The sequence below is a fragment of the Passer domesticus genome, chromosome 10, assembly GCF_036417665.1.
Source record: "Passer domesticus isolate bPasDom1 chromosome 10, bPasDom1.hap1, whole genome shotgun sequence".
In the NCBI taxonomy this organism is placed as follows: domain Eukaryota; kingdom Metazoa; phylum Chordata; class Aves; order Passeriformes; family Passeridae; genus Passer; species Passer domesticus.
Window position 1 is genome coordinate 19,620,977 of NC_087483.1, and position 21,930 is coordinate 19,642,906.

General features: G+C 40.7%; 1 protein-coding gene and 1 long non-coding RNA gene across 5 annotated transcripts in view; one reads left to right on the forward strand and one right to left on the reverse strand.

The window, feature by feature from the left end:
• ITPRID2 (ITPR interacting domain containing 2) overlaps nt 1-21,930 on the reverse strand; it is a 40,496-nt gene that overhangs the window by 7,560 nt on the left and 11,006 nt on the right. For all 4 annotated transcript variants that reach the window (XM_064434273.1, XM_064434272.1, XM_064434274.1 and 1 more), the window contains 9 exons: nt 21,376-21,584; nt 19,909-20,597; nt 16,169-16,241; nt 9,912-10,000; nt 5,647-6,861; nt 3,046-3,126; nt 2,552-2,679; nt 1,399-1,549; nt 81-146 (listed from right to left, as the gene is read on the reverse strand). In XM_064434273.1, the coding sequence (XP_064290343.1) occupies nt 81-146; nt 1,399-1,549; nt 2,552-2,679; nt 3,046-3,126; nt 5,647-6,861; nt 9,912-10,000; nt 16,169-16,241; nt 19,909-20,597; nt 21,376-21,584 (2,701 nt within the window). The remainder of the gene's footprint in view (nt 1-80; nt 147-1,398; nt 1,550-2,551; nt 2,680-3,045; nt 3,127-5,646; nt 6,862-9,911; nt 10,001-16,168; nt 16,242-19,908; nt 20,598-21,375; nt 21,585-21,930) is intronic.
• Nucleotides 6,855-9,422, forward strand: LOC135308798 (uncharacterized). The gene is made up of 3 exons (XR_010369171.1): nt 6,855-6,967; nt 8,369-8,540; nt 9,242-9,422. It is a non-coding gene; the product is annotated as an uncharacterized LOC135308798 (long non-coding RNA).

Sequence of the window (21,930 nt, forward strand, 5' to 3'; positions counted from 1 at the left end):
CAAATTAATCTCCTGCAACCTATTTTAAAGTAAAGCCTTCCTGGTTCTTTTCATCAGTAAAACACAGAGTAAACACTTACTGGTTCAATGACGTTCAATGGAGAAGGACACGACAAATTATCAGCACTTCTGCTTCCATACATACCCTGAAAAATTAAGTTAAGTTAATGCACTTAGGACTTTCTTAGAGCTCTCAGAAACTAGCATATAAACATGCTGTATCTTAGACAAGTTTCTGTAAAACCAGAAAGTTGGAAACAGGAAGTGAAGCTGGTTGGAGAAAGTTAATTTCAGTCTTTTTTAAAGCTGGCCCTCTTCTATAAAAGGATTTACAAATAAAAAGTTATACATGGTTCAAAGAATGCAAGTTTGGCTTGAGATCACAGTAATACCATATTTTCCTGTTCTTGGGTTTCAATTTTTTTCACCATGACAAAATACTGAAGAGGAAGATGTGGCCTGTGCCTGTGCTACTTCTACAGAAGATGATTGGCTAAGAAAGAGAAATGAAACCCAGGAAGAAGATGTGACACTTTTTGTCTGTGCTGCTTTTGTTTGGCTGATGACAGATCCACAGCACAAAAAGAGAGAAAGAGAAAGTGTATTGCCATGCCACCAATAAACATAGACAAATGCCTTTTATCCCCCTTCTTGTGCTTTTGGGGAGTGTTTGTGGGAGCAGAGCTTCTCCCACTGTTTGTCAGGAAGCCATGTCTTCATCTGAAGGAGCTACAAAAGGCAACAGAGGAAAAAACTCATAACAATGGGATTTTCCCCTTTTTATTGTTTTGGTTTGGGGTTATTTTGTGTGTGCAGGATTTTTTGGTGTGGGTTTTTTTGGTTTTGTTTGTTTGGGTTTTTTGTTTTTGTTCCCATGGACTGGCAGAGCTAAGAAAGAAAGCACACTCTGTTTCTTGGGAAAGACACACTGTGAATGTCTCATCTCCCTGCCCTCATCTCTCAAGAAAATCAGTGTAGAACTCCAGAAAGCCCATGCTCCAAGGATTTTTGACATAAACCCTAGCTACCAAAACTGTGAAAATCCAGGGTCAAGAAGAGGAAAAAGAAGAAAGCGCTGACAGAAGAGGTCTGCCTTTCTCAGCCCTAAAACCCCACAAGGTATGTGCTGACATGTATGAACACCAACAAAGTCACACACCTTTTCCCCAAGGTGAAATACTGACTGAAAATGAGAAAATATGACCCCTGATACTCCCGGCATCATTAGATTCCATCCCACTCTAAGAGTTATAACACTTGCAAGTTATTATTTGTCCCTGCTCATTGCAGGAGGGTTGGACTAGATGATCTTTAAAGGTCCCTTCCAACCGAAACTATTCTACAATTCTGTGATGAACATTACAAAAAACATAATGCTCTTGCAAAAGTAATATTTACTATGTGTGCCTGAGGTCTGTAAGGTGAAGACATGTGCAGACTTCTGAGCTGGTCTTCCAAGGCAAGCAGACGTTCTTCCAGCTGCATCTCCAGCTCCTGTAGCTCCATGCGGACGGACTTCCTCAGGCTCTGCAGCTGATCGGCTTCGAATCTACAGCAAGGCATCACAGAAACAACAAAAGCATTCACTGCACTCAGCTGCAAGAGGTGACTGAGCAGGACAGTGCCACAGGTAAAGGACTTCATACAAGGGAATTCAAAGCAGAACACAGAAATGTTAGCTGAATGCCTACATGGCAAAGAAGTCTTTTACCATTTATAGAAAAGATGTATCAGTCTATAGAAAAAACAAAACCATACAGTGTACCACACAACATTCTCCAAAAATTTTAGCTTTAAATGCAGAAGAAATCAGTATTTCTACACATATCTAATCAAATTCAATTTAAAACTGATAAGAACAAGCACCAGAGAGTAATGCAGTAATCACGTTACTTCTCCTGTGTGGTTATAGATTCGCCAGCACGCACAGCTACGTTTTGGCCAGGAAGCCACAGTCTAAGGCAGCCAACTGATTTCAAACATGTTTACTTTTAAAATGATAGGCCAAGAGCTGATTCAACTAAACTAAATATATAATCAGTTTCAAAAATTGTTCCAGATCTGCTGCTGCTGTAACTCCTGGCGAGCACAACCACTCAGAGCTAGAATATGAATGCCCTCTGTAGCCTGCTGAGTAGCCACTGAAAGTTGGAAAAGTATCTGAATGCTAAGTGTTCATTCTTTATTTACACCTATGAAGATGGGAGTGATCTAAAATCAAACCTTTAAGATTTCTTTCCCCTACAATATCCTATGTTCAAGTATCCTATGATAACAACACTGAAAATCTGCAGCTGTAGAACCACTTTGGAGAAAGTGCAGAAAAAAAAAAATTAGTGAGAAGTAGGGATTGGAAGAAATAAAGAGTAAAAAACTCTAGAATGAAGATGTATAAAGAAAAGAGTAAACAAGATTTTGGAAAAAAACCCCATCTCCAACCCTGTTCAAATTGAAACAAATAGATTTCTTGCTGATTTCAAGAGCAGTAACACATTTTGTGACATACCAGAGTATTTTCTCTTTTTTGTTTTTTAAAAAAATGTCATTTTACCTTTCCTCCTCTGTCATGTGCTGATAAACCGTGGTCTGTTGACGTAACATAGTCAATTCCAAATCCATCATTTGGGTTCTGAATAAATTTAGATTTCTCCTCACCACTTGTAGCTCCTGGAAAGTATTCTGGGGAAATAAAAATATAATAATGAATTACATGGAAAAATGAATTAAAGTTAGTTTGGATCCTGAGCCACATTTGCCCAGATGAGCCCTTTGAGCTAACAGCGCCTCAGCAACTTCAGCACATGATGGAAGCTGCATGTTGTGCCATCACAATGCCTCAAGAAAACAACATTTGCAGCCATATCATACCAGCAAACACATGAAAGTGTATTTAGATTAATTAATTTTTAACATTGTTTGCAGGAAGCTCTCTCTTGCGGACAAAGACAAGGAACTGCCCAAAGTTAGCACAATCAGTGATACATTTAGGATGTTTCCTTGTATTTTATTTTGACTGAGTACCACTCCACAAATAGGGTCACTTACTTCGTAGAGAGGTAGAATGGATGATCTCTGAGTAGTGTAACCAGTGGCAGCTGAAAGATCCTGACCCCTCATCACTGGGTACTAGGAGGAAGAAACAAACAATTTGAAATGGGAAAGGTATCCTTTCCAGACACTCCAAAAGCAGGCACTAAACCACAACCTTTCTGGCATTGAGATTTCTGAAATCTGTGGAAATACTGTGTTGTAAATAGGCAACCTTACAAAATGTCAGCACAACTTCTTAACTGACACATGTGCAACAATTTATGCTTGAAAACTTATTAGTCTCAATTGTCTCAGCTAATGACAAAAAGAACAATTCCAAAACCAGAACTGAGAAAATTAAACTGTGTCCCATTTTGAAATCCTGATTATAGTCAAATTTGTCATGGGATTTTCTTAATTTCTTAGTTTGGGGAATTTTTGCTCATTTTGGTTTTCAATCTCACTATGTTGCCTACATCCAAAGACCCCAGCTTGCTAATGATCTCTCATGAAAACAAGATTGAAGAATTTCTATTTGCGTGTTGCAACAAAATATGGAGCAAACAGATAAAATCCAGAGGTTTGTTACATGTAGAGACACAGCACAACAAAGAATAGCGGAAACAGCAAAAATGTTTACCTTCTCAAACATGAAACACAGCTTGTCTAATATAATTTTGAAAGAATTTAAAGGACTATTTATATGCCATGGAAAATGTGAAGCATGTTCATTCATATAGAGAAGTTTTGCTCCAACATGATCATATCAAGGGGATGGGTTTATCTTTCCTCTGCCAGCTTTCTCTGTTCCCTGTTCTATCAGCAACTTATCTAGTCCTCCTTATTCCCTCTTAAAATCAGAATCACATATTTAAACATCTCAACATTTTCTTTAGCCATTGAGTATGCTATGTGCCAAACCAATCTCTTCTGTGAGACGGATCAAGCCCCCAAAATGAAACTAGTTTAGACAAAATATGGTGGAAGAAGAACAAGTGGGCTAAATGTTATTATCCCCTCCAATGCTTTTTTTTTGACTGAACAAGCTTGAGTACTGGACATAATACAGAGATTTCTTTTTCATCAGAAAAGGTGTGCGTGGTAGAAGTACTGAGCACACTGCAACCTTACACAGATCAAGGCTTCAACTGGTACACGTGGGAGAATTCTCTAGAGAAGGTTAAGTTCTGCAAACACTTTCTCCCAGGCACACCATGAACAGCACCTTGAGCAATGGTTGACTTAAAACACAGGTGACCACAGCTTCCTGCTGCAGAGCTGGTCACAGAATCAAATCTTGCTCTGAGAAGCAAGGCCAGATAATAGAACCAAAGGAAGACTGGACTCACCTCTAACTTCTGACTAGTGGCAAAGTCAATAAAATAACAGGGGCCCGAAAAAGGCCACTACAGCCTCCCAACTGCAATATGGTGCAGGCAGGCGCATGCTTGCTCTTGGGTTAAATGCACAGAAATTTTAGGTCTACAACTGAATAGCATTCACATATTCATACATAAATGAGCAGAGTCTGTAACTGCCTTGCCCATACAGCCTCCAGCAGGAGCTTGCAGGATCCTAAGTTGGATCCTGGATGGCAAAGGAGGAACAGCTGGCAATCAGGAGAGGAGGAGCAGAAGGTGTGCCAGAAATTGGTAAAATTTACGTGCTTGCGTTCTCAAACTTTTCTTCTCTGAGTGATGAGATGGGTAAAATTTCACATGCTCTGACAAAATCAATTCTTAATAAAAGACTGATGGTATCAAGAACATGTTGGCTAGCTCCAGAGTTGCAAGTGGAAAAGATTGGCACAAAACAGCACAGAAACACACAGAGATCAATCACTGACATCATTATTGAAGTTTTGTGACTGTAAGGAAAAAAATGCACTTTTAACAGCTAGATGAGAAGTATGTCAAAGAGAAGAGAAATCAAAGGACTGACCAGACCATTCTGTGATTCTACAAATATGCATTTTTAAATATAAATCTAATGATTCTCATCTTAAAATAAAATAATAGCTGATAAAGAGTACACTGTTCCTCCCTCCCATCCAAGCATATCCATAAAAGCTAAAAAATAAAAAATACTGGAAAAAAATCACTCTAGATCAACTGGAACAAGGAAACATTAAATGCAAAGAAAGTGGAGCATTGAAAAGATGATCATAGAATCACAAAATATATTGAGTTGGAAGGGATCCACAAGGGTCATCAAAGTCCAACTCCTGGCCTGCACAGGACAGCCCCAAGAATCACACCATGTGCCTGAGAGCATTGCCCAAATGCTTCTTGAACTCCATCAGGCTTGGTGATGTGACTCCTGTGGGGAGCCTGTTCCAGTGCCCAACCCCCCTCTGGGTGAAAAACTTTTTCCTAATATCAAAATATCTGAATCTCCCACCTTTGAAAACTTCAAACTTGCCTGTTTAAACAGAAGCTCCTGAAACAGTAGCAAACCAGACATGAACAAAATATCTTTCTTTTCCTGATCTAGTTTAATTGATTCTGATTTAGTTTTGTTGAACTACACAAAGGAACATTCAGGTTATCACCTTGGTTTGGTAAGTATAAAATAAGGAGCCCCTTTGTCCAGGAGCAAAACTAGGCTTCCTCTTACCTGCGAGAGGTTCTGCAGAGAGTTTCTGATGTCATGTAGGACCCTGCGTAGCTGCATCTCCACAGTGGAGGGTGGGTTCATGGCAGGAGGACGATGAGGAACTCCATGCCTTGGAAAGAAGGGGCAGCTGAAGGGGGAAAGCATGGCACTGAAGGAAGAGCCAGAGATGCTTGGGATACTGTGGGTGCTGAGCGTCCTCATGTGCTCACACAGCGGCCTGTCCTGCCACTCTGTGGGGAGGGAATGCAGGGAGCACGTGGAGCGGGACATGGCTGCTGGCATGTGCAGGGGGCAGCTCTGTACCCTGGTGGGACTGAGCTCCTCAGACTGCCCAGCCTGAGGCACCTCTTTCTTGGAGGATGAAGGTGCAATAAACAGCGTGGATTTGCACACAGGATGGCTGGAGGCTGCCTCATCCTCACTTCTGTCATTCTCAGATGCTGCTTCCTTGTCCTCCTCCACTCGTGTGTACTTGTAGGTGAAAGAAGGAGGGCTGCAGAGAGTCTCTTTTCCTGGAGTTAACTGAACATTCACAGAGGACACCACTTTCACTGGATTCAGCAATGCAGTTGGGAGAGACTGAGACCGCCTTAGAGGATAGCCCGATTCAGCAAACCAGAGTCTCTGCTTCCTCAGAAGATCTTTTGACTTAAGCAGAGTGCACCTGGCCTTGGAGTCAGGTGAGCTGATGATCCTCATCTCAGCTCTTTGCAAGGCAACCTGAACTCTGTCCACAGATGATGTGGAGGAGCCATCACCTTCCAGAGATTGCATTGATTTGAGGATATGGTGTGTGTGATACTGAGGAAACTCAAACACACTGCCTTCCTCTATCAGGTCTGATTCTTTGTGCTCACTGGAAATGTCTTCCTCTTTAGAGCTAACCTCTCCTTGGACTGTCTCTGATATATGAGATAACTTGCTTTCTTGTCCTTGATTTTGTTCAGTTTTACAGTCACTAATTTTTCTGTCTTCACTCCTTCTGCTATCAGAAGACGCCCCTACCTTTCGTCTCTCTACTTGAGAGATAATATCCTCTTCATCATCGTCATAATCCTCCTCCTCATCATCTTCCTCCTCCTCCTCCTCGAACTTATCAAAACAGGGCAGTTCCTCGGCTATTGGTGTCTTCTGTTCCTCACTGTGTGATGTCACAGTTGTTTCACTGTCACAGCTGTCAGCACTGCTTCCCATGCCCTGCAGAGACTCCTGAACCTAGGAAAGATAGGAGACAGCAAAGGAGTGACCATACTGGAGACTCAACTACTGCCTTCTCAGGAGTCAGGCCAAAAGTCCAAGAACACCTTCACGGGGCATTGGGGTGAGGAGCAGAAAGAATAATGCACTCAGTGTGCAAGAAAAACTGTGAAGAAGAACAAAGAAACCATAGTATCAGATACATTAGGAGTACAATGAAGTATGCCTTCAAAAGGAGGCTTTTATTTTTCCAAAGAGAAAATTCTTCACACATTCCTTTGATTTGACAATACATTCAATATTCTAAGAAGAATAAAAATGGCAAAAGTGTAAGAGCAAGAAGAATACAATGCTACTATTTTAGGTAGTGATGACAAACAGATAGCTGGGTCATGGCATGGTACAAAGCATTTCCCATTTAAAAGGTTCACAACAGTGAAATGAAGGGTAGCATTAGGAAATGTATACAGAGAAGTGAGGAGAACTGCAGACTGCAGTGAAACTGTGTTACAGGACAACACCAAGAATGGGAAAGCCAGTCTGCCCATAAACGAAGCCTGTTTAAATAAAGAATTGTTGAAGACTGAAAATACCACGTTAGGAAGTTAATCTCAGTTGAAGACCACATCCGGTACTATTCGCCCATTCTTCCTTTCTCCTGATACTTCTTCCCCTTTTCATTCTAAATCACAGTTTAAACCAGAGCACATAAATGAGGGATTTACTAATTTAATAGGTAACAATTGGCAGGAAAAGCATTTCAGAGAAAGGAAAAAAGAAGAGATCTATTCATTGAAAAGCATATTCCTGAAGCTGGCCTGACTCACTGCTGTATTTACAAGTGCACAAGACATTTCCCTAAGAGTATGTGGTATAAAGTACACTCTAGGAAACTTACCATAGCTTATGCATGAACTAGAAATTTTCCCATCTCTATTTTCTGCAGTTTTTGCTGCCATTGGGATATTAATTATTAGTCCCTTCTAAAGAGATTATTTATGACGTTTGTCAGGCAATAGTTCCTTCTCCAACCATCTAGAAGATTTCAGCCATGAATGTCATCTTCACAAGTACATACCTAACATTGCACTCACTAGCACAGCTACTAATTATTGTGAAAGAATGTGCACATTCAGATGGTTTTCAAATTAAAGGTACTATTTGAGCAAAATATTATAATGTGTAGGTGAAATCACGTGGGCAACATGTGTGTCTACCTGTGTCATAATCCTCCATCACATTGTTCAATTATGAGTAAAGCATAAGAACTTGGATGGAGAATTCTGGCTTCTTTGGTAACACAAAACCCCTCTGCAGAATACCCTATCTCAATATCAAAATCTCCCTCAGAAATCTTAATTATGGAAGTCAGAGATGAAAGGCAATATGGTTCAAATTTTAAGTTCTCTCCTGAGTTTCAGAGGAAGGCTATGGGTGCTAGAGTCAGTAATTTAACAGTAGATGGCACTAAATTACCATACTTTTAAGAAATATACTCCTCTGTATCCCCTTCATATTTTCACAGGTTCTCTTCTCCAGCTGCCAAGTTCTCATTTTCCCTAGCTGCATCATTCACCCATATTTTCTGAATTCAGCTCAGCACTTGGTCAGAATCAAGGAGTGAAGGTGGCAGAGGATAGCCTAGCAGCTCCACAGCACAAACCTCATGCAGCCTCAATACCCCTTTTCAAAACAGCGTAAGAGAACACAGAAAAATCTCTTCCCTTTACAGCCAACACAGATAAACTCCAGCAACATTCCAGTGAAAGGGTACTTAGCTGCAACATAGTTTTAGTAGGCTCTTAATCAGATTACAACCAACATAAATATCAGGAGTGACCAACTCTCCTCTGAGTCACATTCTAACATGCCTGTCAACTTCAGTGCATTCACAGCTCTGTAGAGAGCTGGACAAGTATGTCAGATGATCATGCTCTTTGCAGGGACTCAGGATCATTTTTCCCTTTATTCATTATTACTCCCTTTTTTGCTCTTGGAAAGCATTCAGCTGATGTTTAAGGGAGATAAAGACTAACACTGTCTTGGCTTTTATTTTGGTACTCAGTTGAAGAAGTACTAAATCAGAAAACCCAGAATTCCAGTACCAAAATAAAAAAGCAACACTGATGGATGAAGAGGGTAAAAAACTCTTCCTAGTAACTGCCAAACAGCTTTTAAAATGCATGGTGGGAGAAACATATGGTAACATAAGAAACAGTCAGCAGATACAAGCTATAGAAATGAAATTGCTGGAGATACCCAGAATCCCATCTACTCCTTTGGCTGTGGTCTAGGTCTCAGGAATAGCTGGCCTTGGGAACAGGGTCCAACTCAAGGCTTTTCTCTGGCTGACTGACAGGCCAGTCAAATCATGGCTGTTACTCTGTGAATGTTTTAGGAGAACCAGGAGAACAGCGCTCCAAAATACCAGATACAATGCTGTGCAAGCATGTGTATTGAGCAGTCGCCTAAACACCAGTCTGGAACAAAGCTTTCCCTAAGACATGAGGTCTCTGGTCAGCATCACAGCAATTTCTGGGACAAAGATCAAAGAAACTGGAACAAGAAAGAGCATGGAAGGTCAAGATCAACTAAAATTAGTCTATCTTCACAGTAAAGCTAGTGTGAAATTGTTTTCATTTTCTGTCAGTTGGTAATTAAAAAAAGAAAAAAGAAAAAAAATGCAAGGAGTGGAGGAGAGAAGAACATGGGCAGTGGGAAGGCAAAAATGATAAAAAAATGAAACAATCAGCAGAATAGCTATAATCCTTCAAGACCTCAATCTCTACCCACTACTGAGAGGAATCAACAGTAAGAAAAGATACACCAGTAACAGCAAACAGAATATACTGAATTTACACCTTATTCCAGTCCCAAGTATACCCAGATTAACCTACCAGAAAGCCTTTCAAATTTGAACACAGGGACTTGGCAGGTCCAGCTCTGAAAACTGATTTTATAGATCTAGACTGACAGTCACAGTAGCAGTCAAACATCAACATCCCTCCTACCCTCCCTACTGTTTCACACTGATCAGGAGTATTTCAGCCACAGGATGAGAACCTTACCTGAAGCTGACTGAATGGAGAGCAGTCTGTAGAGTCCTCAGCAAAGCCACTGCTGTCAGAGTGCTGACTCGCTGTCCTTAAGAGCTGATCTGTTTGAAACAGCCAAAACCCAACTGCAATTACTTTACAAATCACAGCCTTTCAAGACCAATCCCATTCAATACAAGCTTTCCTTTCACAGCAAAGTAACATTAAATGGTAATACAATTGCTTTTCAGGTTCCACTTTGAACAGAGAAACAACTTGTTTGTTTCAAGCAATATCTCTCTCACGCAAAGCCCTGCTTGTGAAACTTCAAGCAACAAATTTTTACATTTTTCCTTCCTGTGCTGTGGGAAAAAACCTCTGCAGATATTCCCACTGTTGGAGTTCTCCTTTCACAAAACTGAATCACTGATTAATTCACACACAGGCAGTGGAAGAGTTGCTTTTGTTTTGAAAAGTACAGATTTGACACCTCTCCTGATCATGGAGATACTGAAGATCACTGGTCTCCTACCAGCCTACACCAGCCCACACACCCAAAGGGACAGCATCACATGGGCACAGAGGGCCATGGGGAGGACTCTGCCAGCTGCTGGAAAGTGTCTTCCACTGGGTTAGTGGACAAATGCAGAACATCCCTTACACATCAATGGGCAATCTGCCAAAGCACATTTCCAGTGCTCACTTCATACATGAGATAAGAGCCTTCTGCTTGTTCCTTTCTACTCTTATTAGGTAAGCATTAAAATAGCCTAAAGAGGCTCTAAAACCCTAAGTGCTTCCCAGGAGTGATTTCCTCTGGTGCAAGCACTGCACTCACTAAGCAGCTTTGCAGGGAGTTCTCAGCAAGCTCTGCAGCACACTATTGCATGCGTATCATTCCTGACTGGACACAGGAAGCACCCACCAAGTGCTACCTTACGGCACCAGAAACATTTTACTCAGCCTGAGGTGGGCAACAACCTTATCTCACCTTTAGATCTCAGCAGAAGTATAAAATCTTGGAAATGGGAAGTAACTACACTGGCCTGTAGCCCCAGACCCCTGCCACCTTCTCCTCTCCAGCCTTAGGCGAGAGCTTGCTGCCGTCTTCTCAAATGCAGAATTTTGTCCCATTTAAATGCAGTCATATAATTAATCCCAGTTCACAGCTCAATGCATTGTCATGCATTATGAAAACTGTTGGATATTCACAACTAATTTTTTTTAGTATTAATTTTGATAAACATTTTACCAACACAGAAGAGCCTGCACAGCCTGTGAACACCAGTAGAGGCAAACTGCCCACTAAGCTTCAGTATCAGTGATGTCACACAGCTTTTAGGGAGTGCCTTTCAAATTGTGCTGCTGCTCTGTTATCATGGTAGCCACAATATCCTGCGATGACAAACAACTTTTTTACCTCAAGACAGACATCCCCACCCAACTCCCAGTAAGGACAATGGAAATTACTTCCCTGAAAACTGGATCTTATTAACTGACCAATTCACTTAATACAGCTGAAAGAGCAGCCATGAACAGCCTGCCACTGCAGCTGAAGCTGGGGGGAAGCTGTTACCTTCTTCAAGGTGAATAGTTATCTACTTTTGTTGCCAGACACTTCAGCCTCCTCTGTCTCTTTTTTTATCTGGTGAATTTTAATAGAAGAGAAAAAAAAAAAAAACCAAACAAAAAACACTACTGGTGAAAGCCTTAGCCTCTCTTAAGGAAAAGATCCCAATTAGTTCAGATAAAGCAATTCACCAGTGCATGTGTTGGCATCTGTTTTCATGTGCATGTACTTCATTACTGTTCAACAGAATACTGACCTGCCCTACTGCTTCCTTCTCAGTCAGTATTTCCTTTTCAGCTATAGAAAGGAAAATTACTTCTATATGTTTTCTGAAATCAATTCTTGGGCTTTTCAGAGACACAGTACTAAAGTTAAAATCAGTCTTTCAGATAATTTTCTATAGCACTGGTTATTTATGGACATGCTTTCACAGCCTCACAGGACAGATACCACCAGGCAAGGGATCAGCCTACAGCAGTCATTCACACCTGCCTCATTTATCAATGGCAAGTGACTGGCACAGTATGAACAGATTCAAACTGCCTTGGTTCAACCTAAGGAGACCTATCCCCTTTATACAGTTATCGCTTGATTTCTGTGCTACAGAGCTGCTAGGATTTTTTTAACATTCTAAAGCAAATAAGAAAAGACGTTTTCCGAGTAGTCATCTGCTACCATACCTTACCCTGGTCCTTTGCAAGTTCTTAGGGCTCTCCACAACACCACTATGATGTAAATGCAGTAAAAAATTATAAAGAGCTTGAATCTCTACTGAATCAGTAGTGAAATGACTTCTGTAAAGACTGGAAATACCAACTAGTACACTGGAATAAACAGATACTAATGATATCCACCCTCTTGACAAGACTGATCCAGCTATATAGCCTGCTCTACAGCACCTGGATATCTCTCAGATTCAAACAAACAAGGGGAAAATAGGAAAAGACTTCAAAAAAAGCTACAGAGTTACATCTGGCTCTTGACTCAATGGCCTCCTAGCAAAGGAGAACCTTAAGACAAGGAGTTTGAGATGAGATATGGGTCCCCTCTCTTCACCTCGAGTGCAGAAAATTCAGCACCAAAGGTTGGTTTATAAGGGACAGGCTGGGATCATCCCTTGCCCTGTGCAACCCCAGCAAGGCAACTGTACCTTCTGCTAAAAGGTACCACTGCACAACACTGACTCTGCCGCTCAAAGCTACTGTCAACACTGCACAGGGGAAATCTTCTGAACTACTGGGAGGAGGCCAGGGCAGGATAATAACGAAAGTGTGGAAGAAGGAACCAGCTACAACAAACAAAACCAGCAGGAACAATCAGACTCCCATCCCAGTTTAACAGAACACAAATGAAAATGCTTATTGGATTGTTGTTTTAAACTATATTTTAAAAAAATCCAAGTATATTTGGGCACTGAATATATGTTAAAAAAAGTGTATTCATAAATAATCTAAATAAAATGAAAATGTTCTAAACAAAGAACACATGATGAAGAAACAAGTCTGTGGTTTACAAAATGTGAGAGCAGATTCATCAGAGCATCCCTGTCAGGGAAATGATTAGTTCATCTTTTGTAACAAAATAATGGGCTACCAGTGTCAGTCTCACCTCTTCTGTGACATTTAACTGCTCACACAGAAGAGAAGAAATATGTGGAAACTGTCCATAACATTTCAACATTTGTTTCTTATACCTGCAACTTGGATAAGTTCTAATGCATTTTGTATTTTATAAGATAATCATTAAACTAACATTCCCAACTTAACTATGAGGTATTTCATTATGGGATTAAATATCAGTTGTCCCTTCTTTGCATACTGATCACACCATGCACCCCAGCACTAACAAAACCAGCCCAATAGGGAGCCCTGCTGCAAAACCTCTCTGAGCCCCTGGGGATTTCCTTGCATCTGGACAGATAAGCGCAGACTCCCACAAATACTAAATCTGTTCCAGATGTTTTCTTCTCACTCCCCCATCTCCAGCCTCCTGTGGAGCTGCACCCACAGAGAGCTATAAATACAATAATATATTAAGGACAGGAAGTGCTGATGATGTGCTTTCTTTCCTTTCAAGGATTAAATTTGCAAAACCAATAACCGTTTTTGACTATCAGTGTAGGATGCCTTAAAAGAAACAGGTCTGTGGCTACTCAAAATTTCAGAGCCATGTTGATGCCAACAACCAGACATTCAGGAATTGCAGGGTCATGAGAATACCTTTTCCTCTAGGCATTGTACCTGTATTTGTCTTGCTTTTGGGGCATTTGTTTGGAATGGAAAGTGCTGCTGTATGATATGTTAGAAAGAATTTTGGTTTTGCACTAACAAACCCTTCTACTAGATAACTTTGCAATATGCTTTTTTATACTTTTTTATAGTGGACATTTAGCAGTGCTGTGTGTTTGCAAACTAGCTGAAGCTTTTCATTCTTGTGCTCCCAAAAAACAACAACAAAAAAAAATGAGATAAGAAACATGCTTTAATTGCAAGTCTAAGCAACAACAGACTGTGTTGTTCAACTGCAATAGTCAACAGTCAGCCAGACTATTTCAGTAGGAAAGAGAATCTCTTTTTTTTTTTTTGAATACTTCACTTCTTACTAAAGGCCCTCTCAATGGTTTTGCCTTACAAACCATTGTAAATTTCAGAGAAAGCATCCATAGCCCTCTGTGTAGATGTAAAACGACACTGCAAGGTTTCTAATAATCTGTACCAAAGAATACCAACCCTACTAATTGACAAAGAAATACCACCACATAAACAAAGAAGTAGAGAAGTATTCCTTCAGGGGAAGTATTCATCTGGAACAAATCTTTAGTTTATGTGTGCTTATGCACCATAGAGACAAAGCCACTGAAAAAGGTGGGTTTGTATAAGGACTGTCAACTGAAATCACATTGCAACAGAGGACCTGTGGTTGAATTTCATGCTGATCCCACCTGATAAAATTGCTAGTGAGAGTGGCATTTCACATTCAGACACAATGGCCAGCATTTTTGATAACTGACCACTAACTTTGGATGCCTTCTAATTTGGTGAACATCCACACACTGAAAAAGCAGGCTGAAGGGCCTCTATGTTGTCTCATGTTGGACAACTTGCAAAAAAAAAAAAAAAAAGCAGGCTATAGTTTTTTACATTCTGGGTAAGTTCTCCATCAAATGTTCTCCCTCTTGGCAACTTGACTGAAATCCACACAGAAAAAAGTCCTAAATGTTTTGCATCTCCCAGGTGAAATACAATGCTGGTTTCGGACTAAATTTTAGCAAATGTGCAGGCATTGATACCCTTGTCATAGAAAACTCTAGGCAATGCCTGCCTGCCTGATAATAAAGTGTCACCACTAACCTGTGTGAAGTATTTTCAGAAATAGGAGGGACATAGTGCCTGGGAAACATGACCCAGCACAGCCTGCTTCTGTCAGACTGAAGTCCCATTGCTAGAGCTGTTGGTAGCTTTCTGCAAGTACACACAGGACCATTCACTTTTCTTTCTTGTGAGGTGGAAGAAGAGGGTAAAAAGGGTAAAATAACAACTGGGAGCAGAAAAGATGAAAAAACGTATTTTTTCTCCTCCCTGACTGCAGCTCCTGGTTCCTTAACTTGGTTTGCTCTGCAAATCTGGAGAGGCCAGGCAAACAGAAGACCTACCCTACAAAGACTGCACCTCTTTTCATGTAGTCATGTAAAGCAGGCGGAGGAAGGAGGAAGCATGTAAGGAGGAAGTACTGGGAATGTCAGAGATTCAGTTTCTGGCAATCCTTAGTGGCTTATATCTGCAGCAGAGGAAGCTTAGTGAGTACCAGGCTTTGTTGTGCAGAGTACTGATGGACAAGTAGCACAAGATACCACCAATAACCAGGCATCACCCTCCAACACAGCCCAGGGCACTCTCAACCATGTTAATGCAATTCAGCTGACAGTTCACACTGTGCATTTGTGCAAATGCAAATAAGATGATTTCTGTTTCTTTAGACAGGTTTTTCTGCCTCTTTTAAGTATCTAGAGATGCTATTCATGTTTCACTAAGAAATTGCATGCATCTAAGCACCTCCCTAAGTGCAACAAGCTCTAGTTCCTCTTTAATTAAATGTATCAGCTAAAGAATGAACTTCACTTGCTGGTACTGAGCAAAGTAACAATCACAAAATAAACGTAAAAATCAGCTTTATCCCTCTCCCAAGCCACAAAACACATAAATAAGAATTTGAGATGAAAGCACAAACTAAGTGAACCACAACAGCCAGTGCACAGCATTCTCCACGTGAGGGACTACAGTTTCCACGTGGGTGTAGACACACTAGTTTTCTGTGCAGGCAGCCTGCAGACAGAGCAGTAGTGCATAGGAAAAAGCTGCACGTATCATGCAATTGAGGTTTAAAACAATGTAATTTCAGTTTAAATGGGTACCTTAAATTACAGGATCTACTAAGGGAAAAAAATCCCACACAGTCTGAATTAACATTTCAGGCCATCTGAACTCTCATCAATTATACAAAAGTGAAAACAGCCAGTGAGGTTAGAGGGCTGTTGTCTTGCCTGTAATTTGGTTGCCACTTTGTAGTAATTTTCTGTGATTTAGCTAAAAAAGAAATGCAGATCTTTTTTATTTCTAGAGAGAAAACAAACTTTAGAAGCTTAAAATATCTGAATCAGCCTTTCAGAGATGGAAGGACACTCAGCAGGCTGCTGTCCTCACAGATGTTGCAGTCTACTCACCTTTCCTTGACTTGGTCACTGCTAGCTGATGTGTAGCTGAAACGTGAGGTAGATCCCCCTCTGTACTCTGGATCTATCAGGAAGAGGAGATGAATATTTTGTCAGGCCAACTGGAATATATTCCTGTGCTTAAGAATGCCTAAGCTATACACACTGCACATGCAGGAGGAGGTTTTGGTGGTTTTTATCTCCAACTGAACAGCCTATACCGATGGAAGGAGCAAATTGTGATCCCCTTGAATCAATTTTCACCAGGCATTCAGCAATGCTCCTGGAGGAGATCAGTGGTCCTTGGGCAGCACCTCCCACACAGAGCACAGACCTCCCCTCGGCACGCAAAAGACCTGGAAATCACATCCTGTGACAACACAGAGCTCTCAGTTCCTCTTTGACAAAACACAAAAATTACTGTGTGACAACACCTCTGACCACCTTTACACTACTGTCTTTTTCTGGTCAGAACTCGTGGCCCTTCATTTGAATAGAAAGAACAAGTACAATACACGTAGAAAAATGTATCAGGAGGTCAACACTCGTGGACTGTCATCTGCTGTCCTACAACTATTTCCTACAAGCCACCAGTCAGACCCAGCCCCAGCCAGAACTTACTCCAGACTTCACCATACCACCACTCATGGAAATAATTTGTATAAAAAGAATATAATGAATTCAGATCCATGCATGTTTCAACTGGGAAGTTTAAAACTACGTAAAATGAATCCTTTCACTCAATAACTTCGTGAAACATAGTCTTTTTAAGAAAGCAGTTCTCAGGCAAATGTTCAAACAATGAAAAGAATATGCCTAAAATCTCAACAGCGAGGCCTTTGTTTGGTTCAAAACCTAGAAAATGTTCTCTCTTTTTGGGTGTGAGCCAGAAAAAATCTAATGGATCACACGCAAGTCTACATGCACAACCCCCCTATCCAACTATCCCCAACCCTTCCCTCTAATGGGCTGCCAGCCCAGTTTCAAAATTGTCATGCCAGGAATTTATCTCAATTTTTTATCAACTTAAAATGTAAAAATCTAGACTCTGATGTTGATAAGCCAAAATTAGCATTTGGCTAAAGAAGAGCCAAATACTAATTTTATATACTTGCATTGATCTCATGTATATAGCAGCCACAAGAGTGTGTTTCCTTAATTACAAAGGTTTTAAGGAATACTTGGCCTAAACTTTTCACCATTAATAAGTGAGCCTCATTACTTTTGCACAATAAACCTGGTGGCTTCCGTTCTTTTAGGAGATGAAGGCTGTACCAAAGGGGAAAATCCTTATTTCATCCAAGTGCAGGGGACCATAGAAGGGGCTCACCATTTAAGATTAGGAAAAATTTAACTTGTTTTTTTTTTTTGGTTGGTTGGTTGGGTTTTTTTTTTTTTTGTTTGTTTTTTTTTGTTTGTTTGTTTGGTGGTTTGTTTTTTTTGTTTGTTTGGTTTTTTTTTTTAACAAAGACCAACAAGTAATCATACAGACAGTTTAATAAAACTGGCCTTCCAGGAAAGGTGTCTTGATTCTCTCAAACCTCAAACCAGTTTCTGATGGCTCAATTTGCAGCATTCCAAAAGTTAAGCCTCTTCTCATTTAAATACCATGCACCTCCTGTCCTTGGCTGTGAGACAGCATTCCAACCGTGTCCGCAGCACAGTGCGGCTCCTCAAGCACACAGAAGCTCCTTCCCCATCGCTCCAGCCAATACTCATGCTGCTAAGTGACCTTCAGGACTGTCATTGGCCACCTCAGGAGTGGGTGTTTGGGGGAAATCCTGCCCTGACTCACTCCCACACTAGCTATCTTCACAGCCACAGACTTCCGAAGGGCACGCAAACCTCCAAGGCATTTGTAAGCCTTGGAAAGAACTTCCTTGATATATCTGTCATCTTTCTTATGCATAAGAATGCACTCCAAGCCAAGCTAGGAAAACAGGGGGAGGAGTTACTGTCACTGTTTCTAACACAGTTTATTGTTCATTAGACCCTGCTTAGAGACGCACAAAAATAAAATCCCACTGCCAGGAATTGTTCTAAAATGTCTTCAGCAAAACTGAATCCCTCCCTCCTAGCGACCTGTAGGCAGTTGATAAGTATATACTATATTGCATAAACAAAAAATCCACCACAATCCCATCCCATATCACATGCTGTCTTGCCAAAACAGCTGTGTTTATGCCTGGCATCACCACACAAAGTGTGCAACCAAAACTTCGCAAACACATCACACTTGCGCAGAATTCAGCGAGCCTTTCCAGCCAGCTTACTCTGAAGGAAAATTCCACACCTCTTTTTAATATAAACACATGTATATACATGTATGTAAAATACATTAATTGTTATACTTTTGCCCAGGGGCACCAAAAATTGCTTTCTCCTCTGAAATATACAGCAAAATGCATTGCTGCTCAGTCCCATCCAATTGTGCCAATGCAAACATTTTTTGTAGCTACACAAGCTGTATCAAGAAAATTATCTGGCTGAAAACTAAGCCAGGAAAAAGAAATAAATCAAAATATACTGAGTTTCTTTTTCCCCTCTCAACTGGACTAGTCCTTTGTTCTGGTTCAGTACATGTCCACACAACATGTGGGTAGGACACACTGGAATGAACAAGTGCTATGAACCACAAGAGGCTTGATTACCTTTTTTTTGCTTAATGAGTGCCTTCAGCCACAACATTAGTTAATCTAGAAGAGCTTGTCATGACAATATGACACCAGACACAGTACCTACAAATCATCACTTCATAATTCACTGTAAAATTCTGGGGCGTTTTCTATCCACTTGCTTTCTCCGTTTCACTGCTAAAATCACAATATCCTTTGTTTTATATATCCATTTCACACTGACAAAAACTCAACTGCTGAACTTTTAACTTTTAACAGTCACATTGAAATGTGTCCACAAAAGCACCTACTCATTTAAGAATATTGAGAAAGTTCTTACAATTTGAGCTGCAAGTCTATACAAAAATTGCATTCTTGAATCTGTAGGTTGGATGTTTACAGCCTAATAAACAAATCACTTACAGGAACCTGGGAATTAAAATTCCTTTGGGACAATTATCAATATGAAAATGGATATCTGCATATATGAAGATGTTAAAAGATACCTAGCATAGACTTAGTAATTAAGTCATTGCCAAAAATCATGTCAGAGTGACTTTCAATGTGCTAATTTCCAGAGAACAAATAAATCAACTTAAGAATAGATCCTTATCAAAACTGAAAGTTGCACAAGATGAGCACCTCGCACTGTATGAACTCCTCTGTTCATTGCAGCAAAACTCTTGCTTTATTCACAAATTTATCTTTAATCAACATCAATAATACTTCTAGGCAACAAAAGTAATGATTTCTAGTTAACAATTTAAGTAAAGTAAAAACTAAACACACAAGGTTTTGCTGCATACAAAGCCTAACCTAGATTTACTTACACAGGGAAACCTTCCCAGGAGTTATGCCAGTGATAGCAATTACATGAATTTGATTTTAAAAAAAAGAAGAAAAAAGAATGAGAACTTTCCCACTGACTTAGGAACAACAGCAGCAGCAGCACCAAGTTACTTCATTACGAGGATCAATTAGAGCAGCCTGCAACTGCTGAGAAAGCGCAACACTCAGAGAATTTAAAGTATTCCTGGAGAAAACACTGTTAACTGCACAGGAGGGAACATTCCTGTGCTGGCAGACAGGGAGTTATGTAAACTGTATGCACAAAGAAAGTCATGTATCCTCACCCACCTCTTCCATCTCAAAGGAGTCCTTCTGCTGCAGCATTAGGTTCATTATGGACGGGTTTGCCAGGGGAGCGCAGGGGTCTCTCCCTGGTGATGCTGTGCACAGTCTCTGTGTCAGGACACTGCTGTCGGAGGTACTGGAACTGCTGCTGAGGCCTGGCGAGTCCAAAAGACCGGGTTCTTCGCATGGTCTATCCTGGGCACTTGCCAACCTGCCACCCTGCCCGTCTGCTGGAGGCACAGAGCCCTCCTGTGCACAGCCAGCTGCAGCAAGGAGGTGTGCAGGTCTCTCTGCAGCCTTTGTCTGACTGCCGGCTATCTCCTCCTTCACAGGAGCCAAAAAAGAGGGACAGTCTTTCTTTTTAGGATGTTTTGGCAATTTAGATTCATTTTTAACATCATTTTCTTCACTCCCTACTTCAGCTGGACTTTTCCCTTTTTCAACAGGCGAAGGACTTGAGGGGCTGCTGCCATCAGCTTGCTGTGTGCCACACAGATTGAGTTTGGACAAGGTCTTCATTAACCGACTGGCTGTGTTGCTGCGATTCAGAGGGGGAGGGCTGGATGCCTCTTTGCTGGAAGACACTGAATTCATACTACCAATTTTCTGCAAAGGAGTCCCAGAGACTTGAGAATACAAAGAAGAAAAAGCATTGGCCACAGTAGTAAGCACTTCAATCTGACGGAAACGACCTGCACAGGAACAAAACACATATCTGAAGAGGGAATTTGATCATAATGTCTACCCAACCCCACAAATCTCCTCCCAGTTTTATCAGGGGCCTCTAAGGCTGAATGAACACTTTCTAGGCCTATAACATGAAAGTGATACCCTACTATGGAAAAAAAGAATCTTTACTAAATGCACAAGAACAGCATGCAAAGTTACCCCAAATTAAATCAGTGGCATGTGTGTGAATGCAAGTTAATTTACGAAATGCTAGAAAGGAAGTGTTACTCAAATTGCTCTCTCCAGCTACAAAAGGACAGCTATGCCCTCATTTCAGCAGCGCTCATTACTGATCCAACAAAGCTCTTGTCCAAGTCCATAGAAATACTGCCCCAGATTTCAACAATGACAAAAATAGGTCACTGCCACCCAGAAAAAAATCCCACCCAGGGACTGAAGAACACCAGAAACAGAAGGATATTGCTATTTGTTTCAGTGCTCTAAAGCTGCAACAGAAAAAAAATATGAGAATGATACAAACCAGAAGGCAGCATACCTTACAGGATGCCTTTTATTTCCCTCCCCCTCTACAAATCCTTCCACTCACCCCAAGGAGTACCACCCTGGTGGTCATCTCTTGCCTATTTAAGACCAAGCAAGAGTTTTATTATGAATTCTGAATGGAATGTTGCCTTTAGGCTGTAACAGAGTTTTGCCAGAATATTAGATATACACCTCTTTCAGAGTTGTTTACATAGTTAACAAACTCATAAATAAACTGTGCTTCAAAATCATACTTACTTGTTAAAGCAAAACTTGGATTTTCCACTTCCATGCGCTGTATTTGTGCATTCAAAAACACTTTGATATCTATCCCTCTGGCAAATGATGATGAATTAAAAAATCTCGCTGGAATTTTTGAAGCAATATCTGGTTCATCTCTTCCAAACCCAAGGTTATAGAGCACTTCTTCAGGATCTTCCTCATAAAGCTCCAGTAATTCAGAAACACTAGACAAACAAAAGTTGTTAAAAATCTACATGTGTCTTTTAAGATCCAGTCCCTTCTATCAAACTGCTAACTCAGCCCAGTAACCACTGTGGTTTACCAAACTTTTGACTCCTACAACTCAGACTAGTTTTGGAACTGTAGAGATCTCTGCATCTAAAGTTTTTGTTCCCATCATGAGCGCCATTAGCCTAGACACATCACAGATCCAATCCTGTAATTTCTAAAATCAGTCCTATTCTGCAGAGCTCAAATTTTAAAATGCCACTAAAAGTTCAGGCATTTTTAATGTTTAGGTCCATTTGTTACCATTTACTGAAAACCACAACAAAAGACAAACAGAAATTT